We start from the raw sequence: 13,494 nt of genomic DNA, 5'->3' as shown, positions 1-13,494 counted from the left end.
TTTTTACAGTTTGAAACCATATTACCTTATGTCAATAAATCTCTTAGAAATTCATTCACTTAGTTGTGTGTGTTGCAGAAGCTATTAATTGTATTCTTTGTGTCCTCACTAATTCTAGTATTTCCATAATGATATTTAACTCCCTTTCATCCAACCCCACCAACACCTTCAAAGGCATCATCTGCATTTGATTAACCTGTTAAATTGTTTGCTGAGTTAATTGACAAATATTAGAGGGTCAACCAGGCCACAAGATTCCTTTAACTTAAATTTAATGAATTCATGACTGAGCTTTGAAAGTCACACTAGCATTCTTATGCAAACAACAGGAATTCTGCAGATGCTGGAAATTCAAGCAACACACATCAAAGTTGCTGGTGAACGCAGCAGGCCAGGCAGCAACTTTGATGTGTGTTGCTAGTATTCTTACTGTATTTTCTCCATCCCGTTCAGGATATCCTAAAGAACTTTACTGATAAATTAAGTACTTCGAAGTTCATTTACTGTTGCTTAGCAGGGCAATGCATATGGTCATGTGCGTGCACTAAGTTCTCATGAACAGCACTGAAACCATGATCAGATAATGCATTTTAGTGCTGTTATGTCTAGGAATAGGTTTGGTCAGAATAACCTATTCTTGTTTAAAATAAACCATATAATTTGTTTACATTCACATAAAAGAGCATTTAAGATCTCAGAGTAACATCTCATCCAAAAGACAATACCTTGGGCAGAGATATCCACCTTACTTTTCTGTATAATCCCTGTCTTCCAACATGCAAGTTGGTCAATCAACACCTGTCTCAAGAAGGACATGAACTCACTGTGATTGGCTTATCACCACAATAGGCCTACAGTAGACACAATCTCAATGGCTCTCCATGTGGCCTTGGATAACCTGGACAATGCAAACACCTATGTCAGGATGATGTTCATTGACTATAGCTCAGCATTTAACACCGTCATTTCTACAGTTCTGATTGAAAAGCTACAGAACCTGGGCCTCTGTACCTCCTTCTGCAACTGGATCCTCAATTTCCTAACCGGCAGACCACAATCTATGCGGATTGGAAATAACATCTCCACCTCACTGACAATCAACATTGGTCAACCACAGGGATGTGTGCTTAGCCCACTACTCTATGCTCTCTACACCCTTGACTGTGCAGCTAGGCATAGCTCAAATGCCATCTATAAATTTGCTGATGATATGAACATTCAGAGAAGCACAATATGATTAGGAATAGTCAGCATGGCTTTGTCAAAGGCAGGTATTGTTGGCAGAATATCAGATGGTGATGAAAGGACGTATAGGAGCAAGATATACCAGTTAGTTGAGTGGTGTCACAGCCAACAACCTTGCACTCAACTTCAGCAAGACCAAAGAGCTGATTATGGACTTCCAGAAGGAAGGAACACATAGCAATCCTCATAGTGGGATCAGAAATGAAGATAGTGAGCAGTTTCAGGTTCCTGGGTGTTAATATCTCTGAGGGCCCAACCTGGACACAACATAATGATGCAGCTATAAAGGCAGCAAGACAGTAGCTATACCTCATTAGGAGTTTGAAGAGATTTAGTTTGTCAACTAAAACACTTGTAAACTTCTACCAATGTACCATGGAGACACTCTGATTGGTTGCGTCACTGTCAGGTGATGGGGGGGGCAGGGGGGAAACTACTGCAAAACACCGATGCAAGTTGCAGAAACTTGTAAGATTAGGCAGCTCCATCATGGGTACGAGGCTCCATAGTATCCAACACATCTTCAAACTGCGATGCCTTGGGACTGCTCCATCATTAAGGGCCACTACCAACCAGGACATGTCCTGTTCTCACTGTTAGCGTTGGGAAGGGGATACAACGGCCTGAAGGCACACACTCAGTGACTGAGAAGCTGCCTCTTCCCCCTCTGCCATCCGATTCCTAAATGGCCATTGGACCCATGAACACTACCTCACTAGTTTTTTTTGCACTCAACACACATCAAAGTTGCTGGTGAATGCAGCAGGCCAGGCAGCATCTCTAGGAAGAGGTACAGTCGAAGTTTCAGGCCGAGATCCTTCGTCAGGACTAACTGAAGGAAGAGTTAGTAACAGATTTGAAAGTGAGAGGGGAAGGGGGAGATCCAAAATGATAGGAGAAGACAGGAGGGGGAGGGATGGAGCCAAGAGCTGGACAGGTGATAGGCAAAGGGGATATGAGAGGATCATGGGACAGGAGGTCAGGGGAGAAAGACAAGGGCGGGGGGAAACCCAGAGGATGGGCAAGGGGTATATTCAGAGGGACAGAGGGAGAAAAAGGAGAGTGAGAGAAAGAATGTGCGAATAAAAATAAATAACAGATGGGGTACGAGGGGGAGGTGGGGCATTAGCGGAAGTTAGAGAAGTCGATGTTCATGCCATCAGGTTGGAGGCTACCCAGACGGAATATAAGGTGTTGCTCCTCCAACCTGAGTGTGGCTTCATCTTTACAGTAGAGGAGGCTGTGGACAGACATGTCAGAATGGGAATGGGATGTGGAATTAAAATGTGTGGCCACTGGAAGATCCTGCTTTCTCTGGCGGACAGAGCGTAGGTGTTCAGCAAAGCGGTCTCCCAGTCTGCGTCGGGTCTCGCCAATATATAGAAGGCCACATTGGGAGCACCGGATGCAGTATATCACCCCAGCCAACTCACAGGTGAAGTGTCGCCTCACGTCCTTCCAGGTGATCCTCTCATATCCCCTTTGCCAATCACCTGTCCAGCTCTTGGCTCCATCCCTCCCCCTCCTGTCTTCTCCTATCATTTTGGATCTCCCCCTCCCCCTCCCACTTTCAAATCCCTTATTCACTCTTCCTTCAGTCAGTCCTGACGAAGGGTCTCGGCCCGAAACGTCGACTGTACCTCTTCCTAGAGATGCTGCCTGGCCTGCTGCGTTCACCAGCAACTTTGATGTGTGTTACTTGAATTTCCAGCATCTGCAGAATTCCTGTTGTTTGTTTCTTATCACTACTTATTTTAACTTAACGATTAACACATAGATAATGTAACTCAGTTTTTTTTCTCTATATTTATTTATCATGTATTTCATTGTACTACTGTTGTAAAATTAACAAATTTCACAACATATGCTGGTGATATTAAACCTGATTCTTCCTCTATGGTCTAGAAAACCAATAAATATTTAGTTTACTCATTGAAGACGATCCAAAGTCCAATGGGGTAGAGAAATACTACCATTGATTTTATTCTGTTAATTAAATATTCCTTATCTTTATTTATTTTATTTAGATACAGCATAACAGGCTGTTCTGGCCCAACGAGCCCACACCACCAATTACACCCATGTGACCAATTAGCCTACTATCCCATATGCCTTGGGAATATGGGAATAAACCCACATGGTCACAAGGAGTACACAGAAACTCCATACAGACAGCAGCGCAAACTCAACCCGGTCGCTGGTACTGTAAAAGGTTACATTAACCGCTATGCCCCCAGTTTCAGCCCTAAATTGCCACACCCTGAGATTATTCAGCAAGGATACAGACTGTAGTTGGAGAATTCAAATTTAGAAAAGCGTAAGATAAAATTCTAGTTCAAATCTCCCTAAGTAAAGAGGAGGTACACAATCCCCTAATACGGATGAGGCTCATCTTAGACTGTGATGGGGGGGCGGTCAAGGAAAGAGACAACTATAGCCCTGGCTGAGATTTTTAAATCTCCTCTAGCCACCAGATGAATAGGAAAATGTAGTCCCACTAGCCTCATCAAATGTGAGCCCCCAACGTGCACCTTAGTCATTTCTGAGGCTGAAGTGCACAGGCATTTCCAGCGAGTGGACAGTCACAAGGCTGCAGGACCGGACGGCAACCCAGGACGGGTATTCAGGATGTGCGCGGCACAACTGGCAGGTGTGTTTTCAGACATTTTTAATCTCTCCCTCTCCCACTGTAGAGTGCCCTCCTGCTTCAAAACATCCACCATTGTTCCTGTACCTACAAAGACCAAGGTAACATGTCTGAACAACAGGTGTCCTGTTGCACTCACCTTTATTCTTTGGAGCGTAGAAGGTTGAGGGGGAACTTGATAGAGGTATTTAAAATTATGAGGGGGATAGAGAGACGTGGATCGGCTTTTTCCATTGAGAGTAGGGGAGATTTAAACAAGGGGACATGATTTGAGAGTTCGGGGGCAAAAGTTTAGGGGTAACATGAGGGGGAACTTCTTTACTCAGAGAGTGGTAGCTGTGTGGAATGAGCTTCCAGCAGAAGTGGTAGAGGCAGGTTCGATGTTGTCATTTAAAGTAAAATTGGATAGCTATATGGACAGGAAAGGAATGGAGGGTTATGGGCTGAGTGCAGGTCGGTGGGACTAGGTGAGAGTAAGCATTTGGCACGGACTAGAAGGGCCGAGATGGCCTGCTTCCGTGCTGTAATCGTTATTATGGTTATTATGGTTATATGGTTATATAACAAGCAAATGCTTTGAGAGGCTGGTCAAGGACTACATCTGCAGCTTGCTACTACCCACACTGGACCCCTACAATTCGTCTACCGGCACAATCGATCAACAGATAACACAATAGTCACAGCTCTACACACCGTCCTTACACATCTGGAGAAGAAAGATGCTTATGTGAGAATGCTGTTCTTGGACTACAGTTCAGCATTCAACACCATAATTCCCCCAGGCAAGAAGCTCAGAGACCTTGGCCTTCATCCTGCCTTGTGCAGCTGGATCCTAGACTTCCTGTCAGATCGCCAGCAGGTGGTCTGAGCGGGCTCCCTCACCTCTGCCCCTCTGACTCTCAACACAGGTGCCCCTCAGGGCTGCGTCCTAAGCCCCCTCCTTTACCTCAGTATACCCATGAATGTTGCCACCCACAGCTCCAATCTGCTAATTAAATTTGCTGATGATACTACATTGATTGGCCTTATCTCAAGTAATAACAAGGCAGCCTACAGAGAAGAAGTCATCACAGTGGTGTTAAGAAAACAACCTCTCCCTCAACATCACAAAAACAAAGGAGCTGGTTGTGGACTACAGGAGGAATGGAGACAGGCTAACCCCATTGATATCAATGGATCTGGGGTTGAGAAGGTGAACAGCTTTAAGTTCCTTGGCATGCACATCACTGAGGATCTCACATGGTCTGTACGTACCGGCTGTGTGGTGAAAAAAAATCACAACAGTGCCTCTTTCACCTCAGATGGTTGAAGAAGTTTGGCATGAGTTCCCAGATCCTAAGGACTTTCTACAGGGACACAATTGAAAGCATCTTGACTGGCTGCATCACTGTCTGGTATGGGAACTGTACTTCTCTCAATCGCAGGACTCTGCAGAGAGTGGTGCAGACAGCCCAGTGCATCTGTGGATGTGAAGTTCCCACTACTCAGGACATTTACAGAGACAGGTGCGTAAAAAGGGCCTGAAGGATCACTGGAGACTGAGTCACCCCAACCACAAACCGTTCCAGCTGCTACCATCTGGGAAATGGTATCGCAGCATAAGAGCCAGGACCAACAGGCTCCGGGACAGCTTCTTCCACCAGGTCATCAGACTGATTAATTCATGCTGATACAATTGTATTTCTATGCTATATTGACTATCCTGTTGTACATACTAGTTATTACAAATTACTACAAATTGCACATTTAGACAGAGAAATAACGTAAAGATTTTTACTCATATATATGAAGGATATAAAAAAAAGTCAATTCAATTCAAAAAGGACAGAAAGGAAAAGCCTGGTAATTACAGGCCTGAGAGTCATACATCTGCAGTAGGAAAGTTAGGGGAAAAGTTTTTGAGGGACAGGCAGGATTAATGATTATTTGGAAAGATAGGGACTAATCAGGTAGCTCACAGAGCTTTATCAAGAGCAGAAATCATACGACCAATCTGACTGAATTTTTTGAGAAGGTAACAAAGTGTATTGATGAAGCCAGTACAGAAGATGTGGCCTACTTGGACTTCAATAACAATGACAAAGCCCCATATGGGAGACTAGACCACAAGATCAAGGGCAATTTGGAAAAATTAATCCGAATTGGCTTGGCAATAGGAGATAGGTGATGGGCTGCTTTTGTAACTTCGGGTGTAGATGAACAATTTGAATGTAAATGTAGGAGGCATCAACAACTCACAGGTGGTACTAAAATTGGTGAAGTTGTTGACAGTGCAGAGGGTAGTGTTAGGCTGCAGGAATATCAATAATGTTGGGAAAATGGGGAAGAACTGGCAGATGGAGTTTAACCTGGGTAAATGTGAGGTGATTCACTTTAGGAGTACTAATTTGGCTGGGAATGGTAAGGTCTTCGGCATACAAGTGCAAATACTCTACAACTCCAGGTCTACAATCTGAGTTCTACACTTCCCACATTGGGGAAACAGCATTCATCATCTACTCTGTCAATTAGTTCAGTACTCCAAGGAGTAAAAGATTTACAGCATGATGGGAAAAGAATGGACCTGTGGTTAATCTGACTGCCCTTTGAAAGAACGAGCAGGTTCAACGGACTGCCCAGCCCGCTTCTGTACTCTGTTATTCTGTGACTGATACCAGATACATTAATGCTTCTTCACTCATCTATTTTACACATGAACATAGACGATGGAAACTATTTGATTTTCAACATCTGTCAAATCTAAACCTGCCCACAGCACAGTCCCAAGTGGTTTCTGGAGCAGGTCAACATAAGATAATAGACAATAGACAACAGGTGCAGGAGTAGGCCATTCGGCCCTTCCAGCCAGCACCGCCATTCACTGTGATCATGGCTAATCATCCACAATCAGTACCCCGTTCCTGCCTTCTCTCCATATCCCTTGACTCCACTATCTTTAAGAGCTCTATGTAACTCTTTCTTGAAAGCATCCAGAGAATTGGCCTCCACTACTTTCTCAGGCAGAGCATTCCACAGATCAACAACTCTCTGGGTGAAAAAGTTTTTCCTCAACTCCGTTCTAAATGGCCTACCCTTTATTCTTAAACTGTGGCCTCTGATTCTGGACTCCCCCAACATTGGGAACATGTTTCCTGCTTCAAGTGTGTCCAATCCTTAATAATCTTATACGTTTCAATCAGATCCCCTCTCATCCTTCTAAATTCCAGTGTATACAAGCCCAGTCGCTCCAATCTTTCAACATATGACAGTCCCGCCATCCTGGGAATTAACCTCGTGAACCTACACTGCACTCCCTCAATAGCAAGAATGTCCTTCCTCACATTTGGAGACCAAAACTGCACACAATACTCCAGGTGTGGTCTCACCAGGGCCCTGTACAACTGCAGAAGGACCTCTTTGCTCCTATACTTAACTCCCCTTGTTATGAAGGCCAACATGCCATTAGCCTGCTGTACCTGAATGCTTACTTGTTCAGAGACTGATGAACAAGGACACCTAGATCTTGTTGTACTTCCCCTTTTCCTAATTTGACACCATTCAGATTAGATTAGATTAGATTATGAGGACACGCAGTCCTCTTTTATTGTCATTTAGTAATGCATGCATTAAGAAATGATACAATGTTCCTCCAGAATTATATCACAGAAACACAAGACGAACCAAGACTGAAAAACTGACAAAAACCACATAATTATAACATATAGTTACAACAGTGTAACTACTTGGAGGGGAGGAGAAGATGGCAGCGCGATGCAGCACACGCGGCCGCTCCGAAATGATATTGTATCCAAGTAGTTACACTGTTGTAACTACATGTTATAATTATGTGGTTTTTGTCAGTTTTTCAGTCTTGGTTTGTCTTGTGTTTCTGTGATATCATTCTGGAGGAACATTGTATCATTTCTTAATGAATACGATATCACTTAGTAATCTGCCTTCCTGTTCTTGCCACCAAAGTGGATAACCTCACATTTATCCACATTAAACTGCATCTGCCCACTCACCCAACCTGTCCAAGTCACCCTGCATTCTCATAACATCCTCCTCACATTTCACACTACCACCCAGCTTTGTGTCATCTGCAAATTTGCTAATGTTACTTTTAATCCCTTCATCTAAATCATTAATGTATATTGTAAATAGCTGCGGTCCCAGCACCGAGCCTTGCGGTACCCCACTAGTCACCGCCTGCCATTCTGAAAGGGACCCGTTAATCCCTACACTTTGTTTCCTGTCTGCCAACCAATTTTCTATCCATGTCAGTACCCTACCCCCAATACCACGTGCTCCAATTTTGCCCACTAATCTCCTATGTGGGACCTTATCAAAGGCTTTCTGAAAGCCCAGGTACACTACATCCACTGGCTCTCCCTTGTCCATTTTCATAGTTCCATAGAAAATAGAAAAGTACAGCACAGAAACAGGCCCTTCGGCCCATCTAGTCCATGCCAGACCATTTAAACTGCCTTCACCCATTGACCTGCACCAGGATCATTGCCCTCCATACCCCTACTATCCATGTACCTATCCAAACTCCTCTTAAATGTTGAAATCGAGCTCGTATGCACCACTTGCGCTGGTAACTCGTACCACACACTCACAATCCTCTGAGTGGAGAAGTCTCCCTTCAATCTTTTCACCTTTCACCCTTACTGAAGACCTCAAGCTGTCGTCCCACCCAACCCAGATGCCCTCTGTGTATCTGAATGGAATGCTGTCACTGTGACCTTAACCTGCCCTTGATATTACACTCAACTGAGACTGTCAACAGGAAGCAGACAGATTTCAGCATCAAACTGCACGCAGTAAACATGCTTGACAAATAGCAATTGCATTTAGATGGATCGGTCCACAATTTGGCCACTGGTTCCTGTTTTGACTGAGTTCTTGTTTGCAGCTGACTCATCCTTACTCTTCAAAATTCACTTTGTTCTTGATTGAATCCAAAGTCCACAAACAACGCTAAAATCTTGCCTGCTTCTTTTACTAAATTTAATGGCTTGTGCTCTGTGACTAACTTTGACCATTCCCAATTTGAACACGTTTATCCACCATCCAAACTGCTGCAGGATAGGCGTGTGTTGAGTCTGAGTAACACACACAAAATACTGGAACAACTCAGCAGGTCAGGCAGCATCTATGGAAATGAATAAACAGTTGACCTTTCAGGCGGAGGTCCTCCGTCAGGACCGGAAACAAAGTGGAGAGAAGTCATTACAAGATGGTGGGGTGGGGTAAGTGGACTGTCGGGGACTGCTGACCATCATTGCTGCATCCTGCTGCTGCCCCCCCCCCAAACTCATGTCCGCATACTTTTTTTTTGTTTCCCCTCTCCCATCTTCTTATTCTGGCCTCCCTCCACTTCCCTCTCAGGCCTGATAAAGGGTCTGAATCTGAAATGTTGGCCATTCATTCCACTGCATCGATACTGTGAGACTTTCCGAGTTCAGCCAATATGTTGTGTGTGTTACTCTGGAGGGCTTCGCGACATTTACTCGGCTCTGCACTGAACTGAGGCTGAGGCTGTGGCCTGCTTCGGTTGCTTCGAGCTTTGGGTCTATGGACTCACTTTTGTTCTGAATACTATTTCCTTACTTTTATAGTTTGGGTCTATGGACTCACTTTAGTTCTGAATACTATTTGCTTACTTTTATAGTTTGCACAATTTGTTTTATTTTTCCTCTGCACATTGAGTATTCAATGGCCTTTTTTAAAATGGGTTCTTTTGGGTTTCTTTGTGTTGTGGCTGCCAAGAAGGAGACAAATCTCAAGGGTGTATAATATCTATATACTTTGATAATAAATGTACTTTGAATTTTGATTTGCATAACCTCTGGTGTTTATGTGCTGAGCTGAATTCTGCTGTCCCTTAACCTTGCCTGCTCTGAGTAATGACCACTAAAGTCACTTTCTCCATTCACTGAGACCACGGTAATTATGGGAGTGTATAGACTGGTTGCATCATGGTCAGGTATGGAAACGCTATTGCCTTTGAGTGGAAAATCCTACAAAAGGTAGTGGATTTGGCCCAGTACATCACGGGTAAAGCCCTCCCAACCATTGAGCTTATTTACATGAAACGCTGCCGTAGGAAAGCAGAATCCATCATCAGAGATCCCCAACACCCGGGTCATGCTCTCTTCTCGCTGCTGCCATCAGGTAGAAAGTACAAGATCCTCAGGAGCTGCACCACCAGGTTCAAGAACAGTTATTACCCCTCAACCATCAGGCTCTTGAACAAAGGGGATAACATCACTCACTTGCCCATCCTTTGAGATGTTGCCACAACCAATGATCTCACCTTAAGGACACTTTATCTTGTTATCTCATGTTCTCATTATCTATATATTTGCATTTGCAGAGTTTGCCGTCTTCTACACTCTGGCTGATCTTTCATTAATCCTTTTATAGTTACTATTCTATAGATTTATTAAGTATGCCCGCAGGACAATTAATCTCAGGATTGTATATGGTGACATAGAAACCATAGAAACTACAGCACAGAAACAGGCCTTTTGGCCCTTCTTGGCTGTGTCGAACCATTTTCTGCCTAGTCCCACTGACCTGCACACGGACCATATCCCTCCATACACCTCCCATCCATGTATCTGTCCAATTTATTCTTAAATGTTAAAAAAGAACCCGCATTTACCACCTCCTCTGGCAGCTCATTCCATACTCCCACCACTCTCTGTGTGAAGAAGCCCCCCCCATGTTCCCTTTAAACTTTTCCCCCCTCACCCTAAACCCATGTCCTCTGTTTTTTTTCTCCCGTTGCCTCAGTGGAAAAAGCCTGCTTGCATTCACTCTATCTATACCCATCATAATTTTATATACCTTTATCAAATCTCCCCTCATTCTTCTACGCTCCAGGGAATAAAGTCCCAACCTATTCAACCTTTCTCCGTAACTGAGTTTCTCAAGTCCCGGCAACATCCTTGTAAACCTTCTTTGCACTCTTTCAACCTTATTTATATCCTTCCTGTAATTTGGTGACCAAAACTGACCACAATACTCCAGATTCGGCCTCACCAATGCCTTATACAACCTCATCATAACATTCCAGCTCTTAATACTCAATACTTTGATTAATAAAGGCCAATGTACCAAAAGCTCTCCTTATGACCCTATCTACCTGTGACACCACTTTTATGGAATTTTGTATCTGTATTCCCAGATCCCTCTGTTCCACTGCACTCCTCAGTGCCTTAACCCTGTGTGTTCTACCTTGGTTTGTCCTTCCAACGTGCAATACCTCACACTTGTCAGTATTAACCTCTATCTGCCATTTTTAGCCCATTTTTCCAGCTGGTCCAAGTCCCTCTGCAGGCTCTGAAAACCTTCCTCACTGTCTACTACACCTCCAATCTTTGTATCATCAGCAAACTTGCTGATCTAATTTACCACATTATCATCCAGATCATTGATATAGATGACAAATAACAATGGACCCAGCACTGATCCCTGTGGCACACCACTAGTCACAGGCCTCCACTCAGAGAAGCAATTCTCTACCACCACTCTCTGGCTTCTTCCATTGAGCCAATGTCTAATCCAATTTATCACCTCTCCATGTATACCTAGCAACTGAATTTTCCTAACTAACCTCCCATTCGGGACCTTGTCAAAGGCCTTACTGAAGTCCATGTAGACAATATCCACTGCCTTCCCTTCATCCACTTTCCTGGTAACCTCCTCGAAAAACTCCAATAAATTGGTCAAACATGACCTACCACGCACAAAGCCATGTTGACTCTCCCTAATAAGTCCCAGTCTATCCAAATGCATCAACAAAAAATTGCAGAATATTAGTCAAGCGTAATTTCCCCTTCGTAAATCCATGCTATCGATCATGAAATCCAGATTGACTTGCCCTCTGCCCCTTCTAGCCAAAGGGAATTGAAAAATAAAACTTGTTACATTTCTGCTTTTGTCTCAGCTAAGATCAGCAGAAACCATAGGCAATATCTGATCTTATCCACCAACACTTTGAAATACTAGCAATATACTGGCTATTTTTTGATGTGTTCAGCATTAAAAGTGAGTATTAAATGAGAAACTATTCAGGTCTCTTAGTTAAATGAAAGGAGTACTGTAAGGATTTGTTGGTACCAAGTATTGTGTGTATTTTGACATCTGTCTACATAGTTTTGCCCCAAAATCGTGTTTACTTTATAATTAATTCTTTAATTGTTAGCCTTAATTGTTGAAGTTTTAATAATCTGGTTACTAATACACCATTTGATTTCAGGTGGCCTGACCAATACTTATTCTTAAAACATCAAAAGAAAAAGATCTGATCACTTATCTTATATTTTTTGGAACTGTACACAGCTGTGACCCAAGTTTGCAAATGAAAATTTAAAAACTATAGATACTGGAGCCTGAACATTTAAAAAAAACAGAAGATGCTGGAAACACTGGATCAACACACACAAAACGCTGGAGAAACTTATCAGCAACTTATCAATGGAGGGAAATGAACAGTGAACGTTTTGAACCCGAAACCCTTCATCAGCCTTTTATGTGCATTGATCTAGATTTCCAGCATCTGCAGTATACCTTGTATCTTGGTTATGCTGGAAACACCAGTCAGAAGTTCTTTCCACAGATGCCACATGACCTAATGAGTATTTCCAGCAAGTTCTGTCTATATACTAAACTTTGCAAAGTCAATAAACACTTTAACCTGTCATCAGAGCCTGGCTTCTTCTTTCGGTATCTCAGCTCGGTCCCAGCACTCAGTGTCTGATGCCCGTGCTTTAAACTTGAGCTCAAAGGAACTAGCCCTATATTCCTGCAGCTCCAGGTTTCCATCGGACTGGACCGCCGCGGCGCACTTACCCCGCGATAGGATCTTGGCAATGGAAAGAGCCAGGGACGGCTTCTCCGCCACCATCAACACCGACTTCATCTCCTCAGCCTCACAGCGCCGGCTTCAGGCGCCGTATTACCGACACTTCCGGTGCGAGCGTCGCACCTTCCGGTTCCTGGACTGTGGAGGCGGGGGGAGTGTGGGACCCTTGTTGTCAGGGTAACAGTCAGGTCCACTCCGCGCAACACAGGCCGCTGCTGGAACGGGCACAGGAAAACTTTGCTGTAGTAACTTCGGACGTAATCGGTGCCGGCATCACATCCAAAAGTAGACCCCACTCATTGAGCGGCCTCACGAATTTATGCTTGTCTCTTCCTGAAACAAGCAAACGCTCAGCACCTCCGGGGAGAGAAACGGGAGCAAGATTTCAAATTAGTGATATGTCGCCCTCGAAGTCAAGCCTCGGTTTTGATCTCCATTGCTCACACTACACTGTGACATTTCTACCAAGCCGCTAACTTCCATCCGGACCTGTCCAGATATGAATTTAGATTACTATTATTGGGATGATGCTCAAACTGGAGACGGAGGCAGGGTCTGATAGAGGTACAGTATTCAAAGTTCTGATGGACATACATAGGGTGCATAGTGAGATTATTTCCCTCCAATAATGGAGACATAAAATCGGAGGATCAAGCTTCAGGGTAGGAGGGTTAGAGAAGATCTGAGACTATACACTTTCTGATAATGTGACAGAGGGCAGGCACTCTAATAATATTTTTAAAGT

The 13,494-nt window shown here is 43.8% G+C and overlaps 1 protein-coding gene across 1 annotated transcript in view; it reads right to left on the bottom strand.

Moving 5' to 3' along the window:
- top3b (DNA topoisomerase III beta) overlaps positions 1 to 12,844 on the bottom strand; it is an 84,570-nt gene extending 71,726 nt beyond the window's left edge. Inside the window, exon 1 of the mRNA XM_072245267.1 lies at positions 12,737 to 12,844. Within this exon, the coding sequence (XP_072101368.1) occupies positions 12,737 to 12,806 (70 nt within the window). The 5' untranslated portion in view covers positions 12,807 to 12,844. The remainder of the gene's footprint in view (positions 1 to 12,736) is intronic.
- Positions 12,845 to 13,494: the final 650 nt, after the last annotated feature.

Source organism: Mobula birostris, chromosome 2 (genome assembly GCF_030028105.1).
Source record: "Mobula birostris isolate sMobBir1 chromosome 2, sMobBir1.hap1, whole genome shotgun sequence".
Taxonomy (NCBI): Eukaryota; Metazoa; Chordata; class Chondrichthyes; order Myliobatiformes; family Myliobatidae; genus Mobula; species Mobula birostris.
This window is presented reverse-complemented; position numbering and strand designations above follow the sequence as displayed.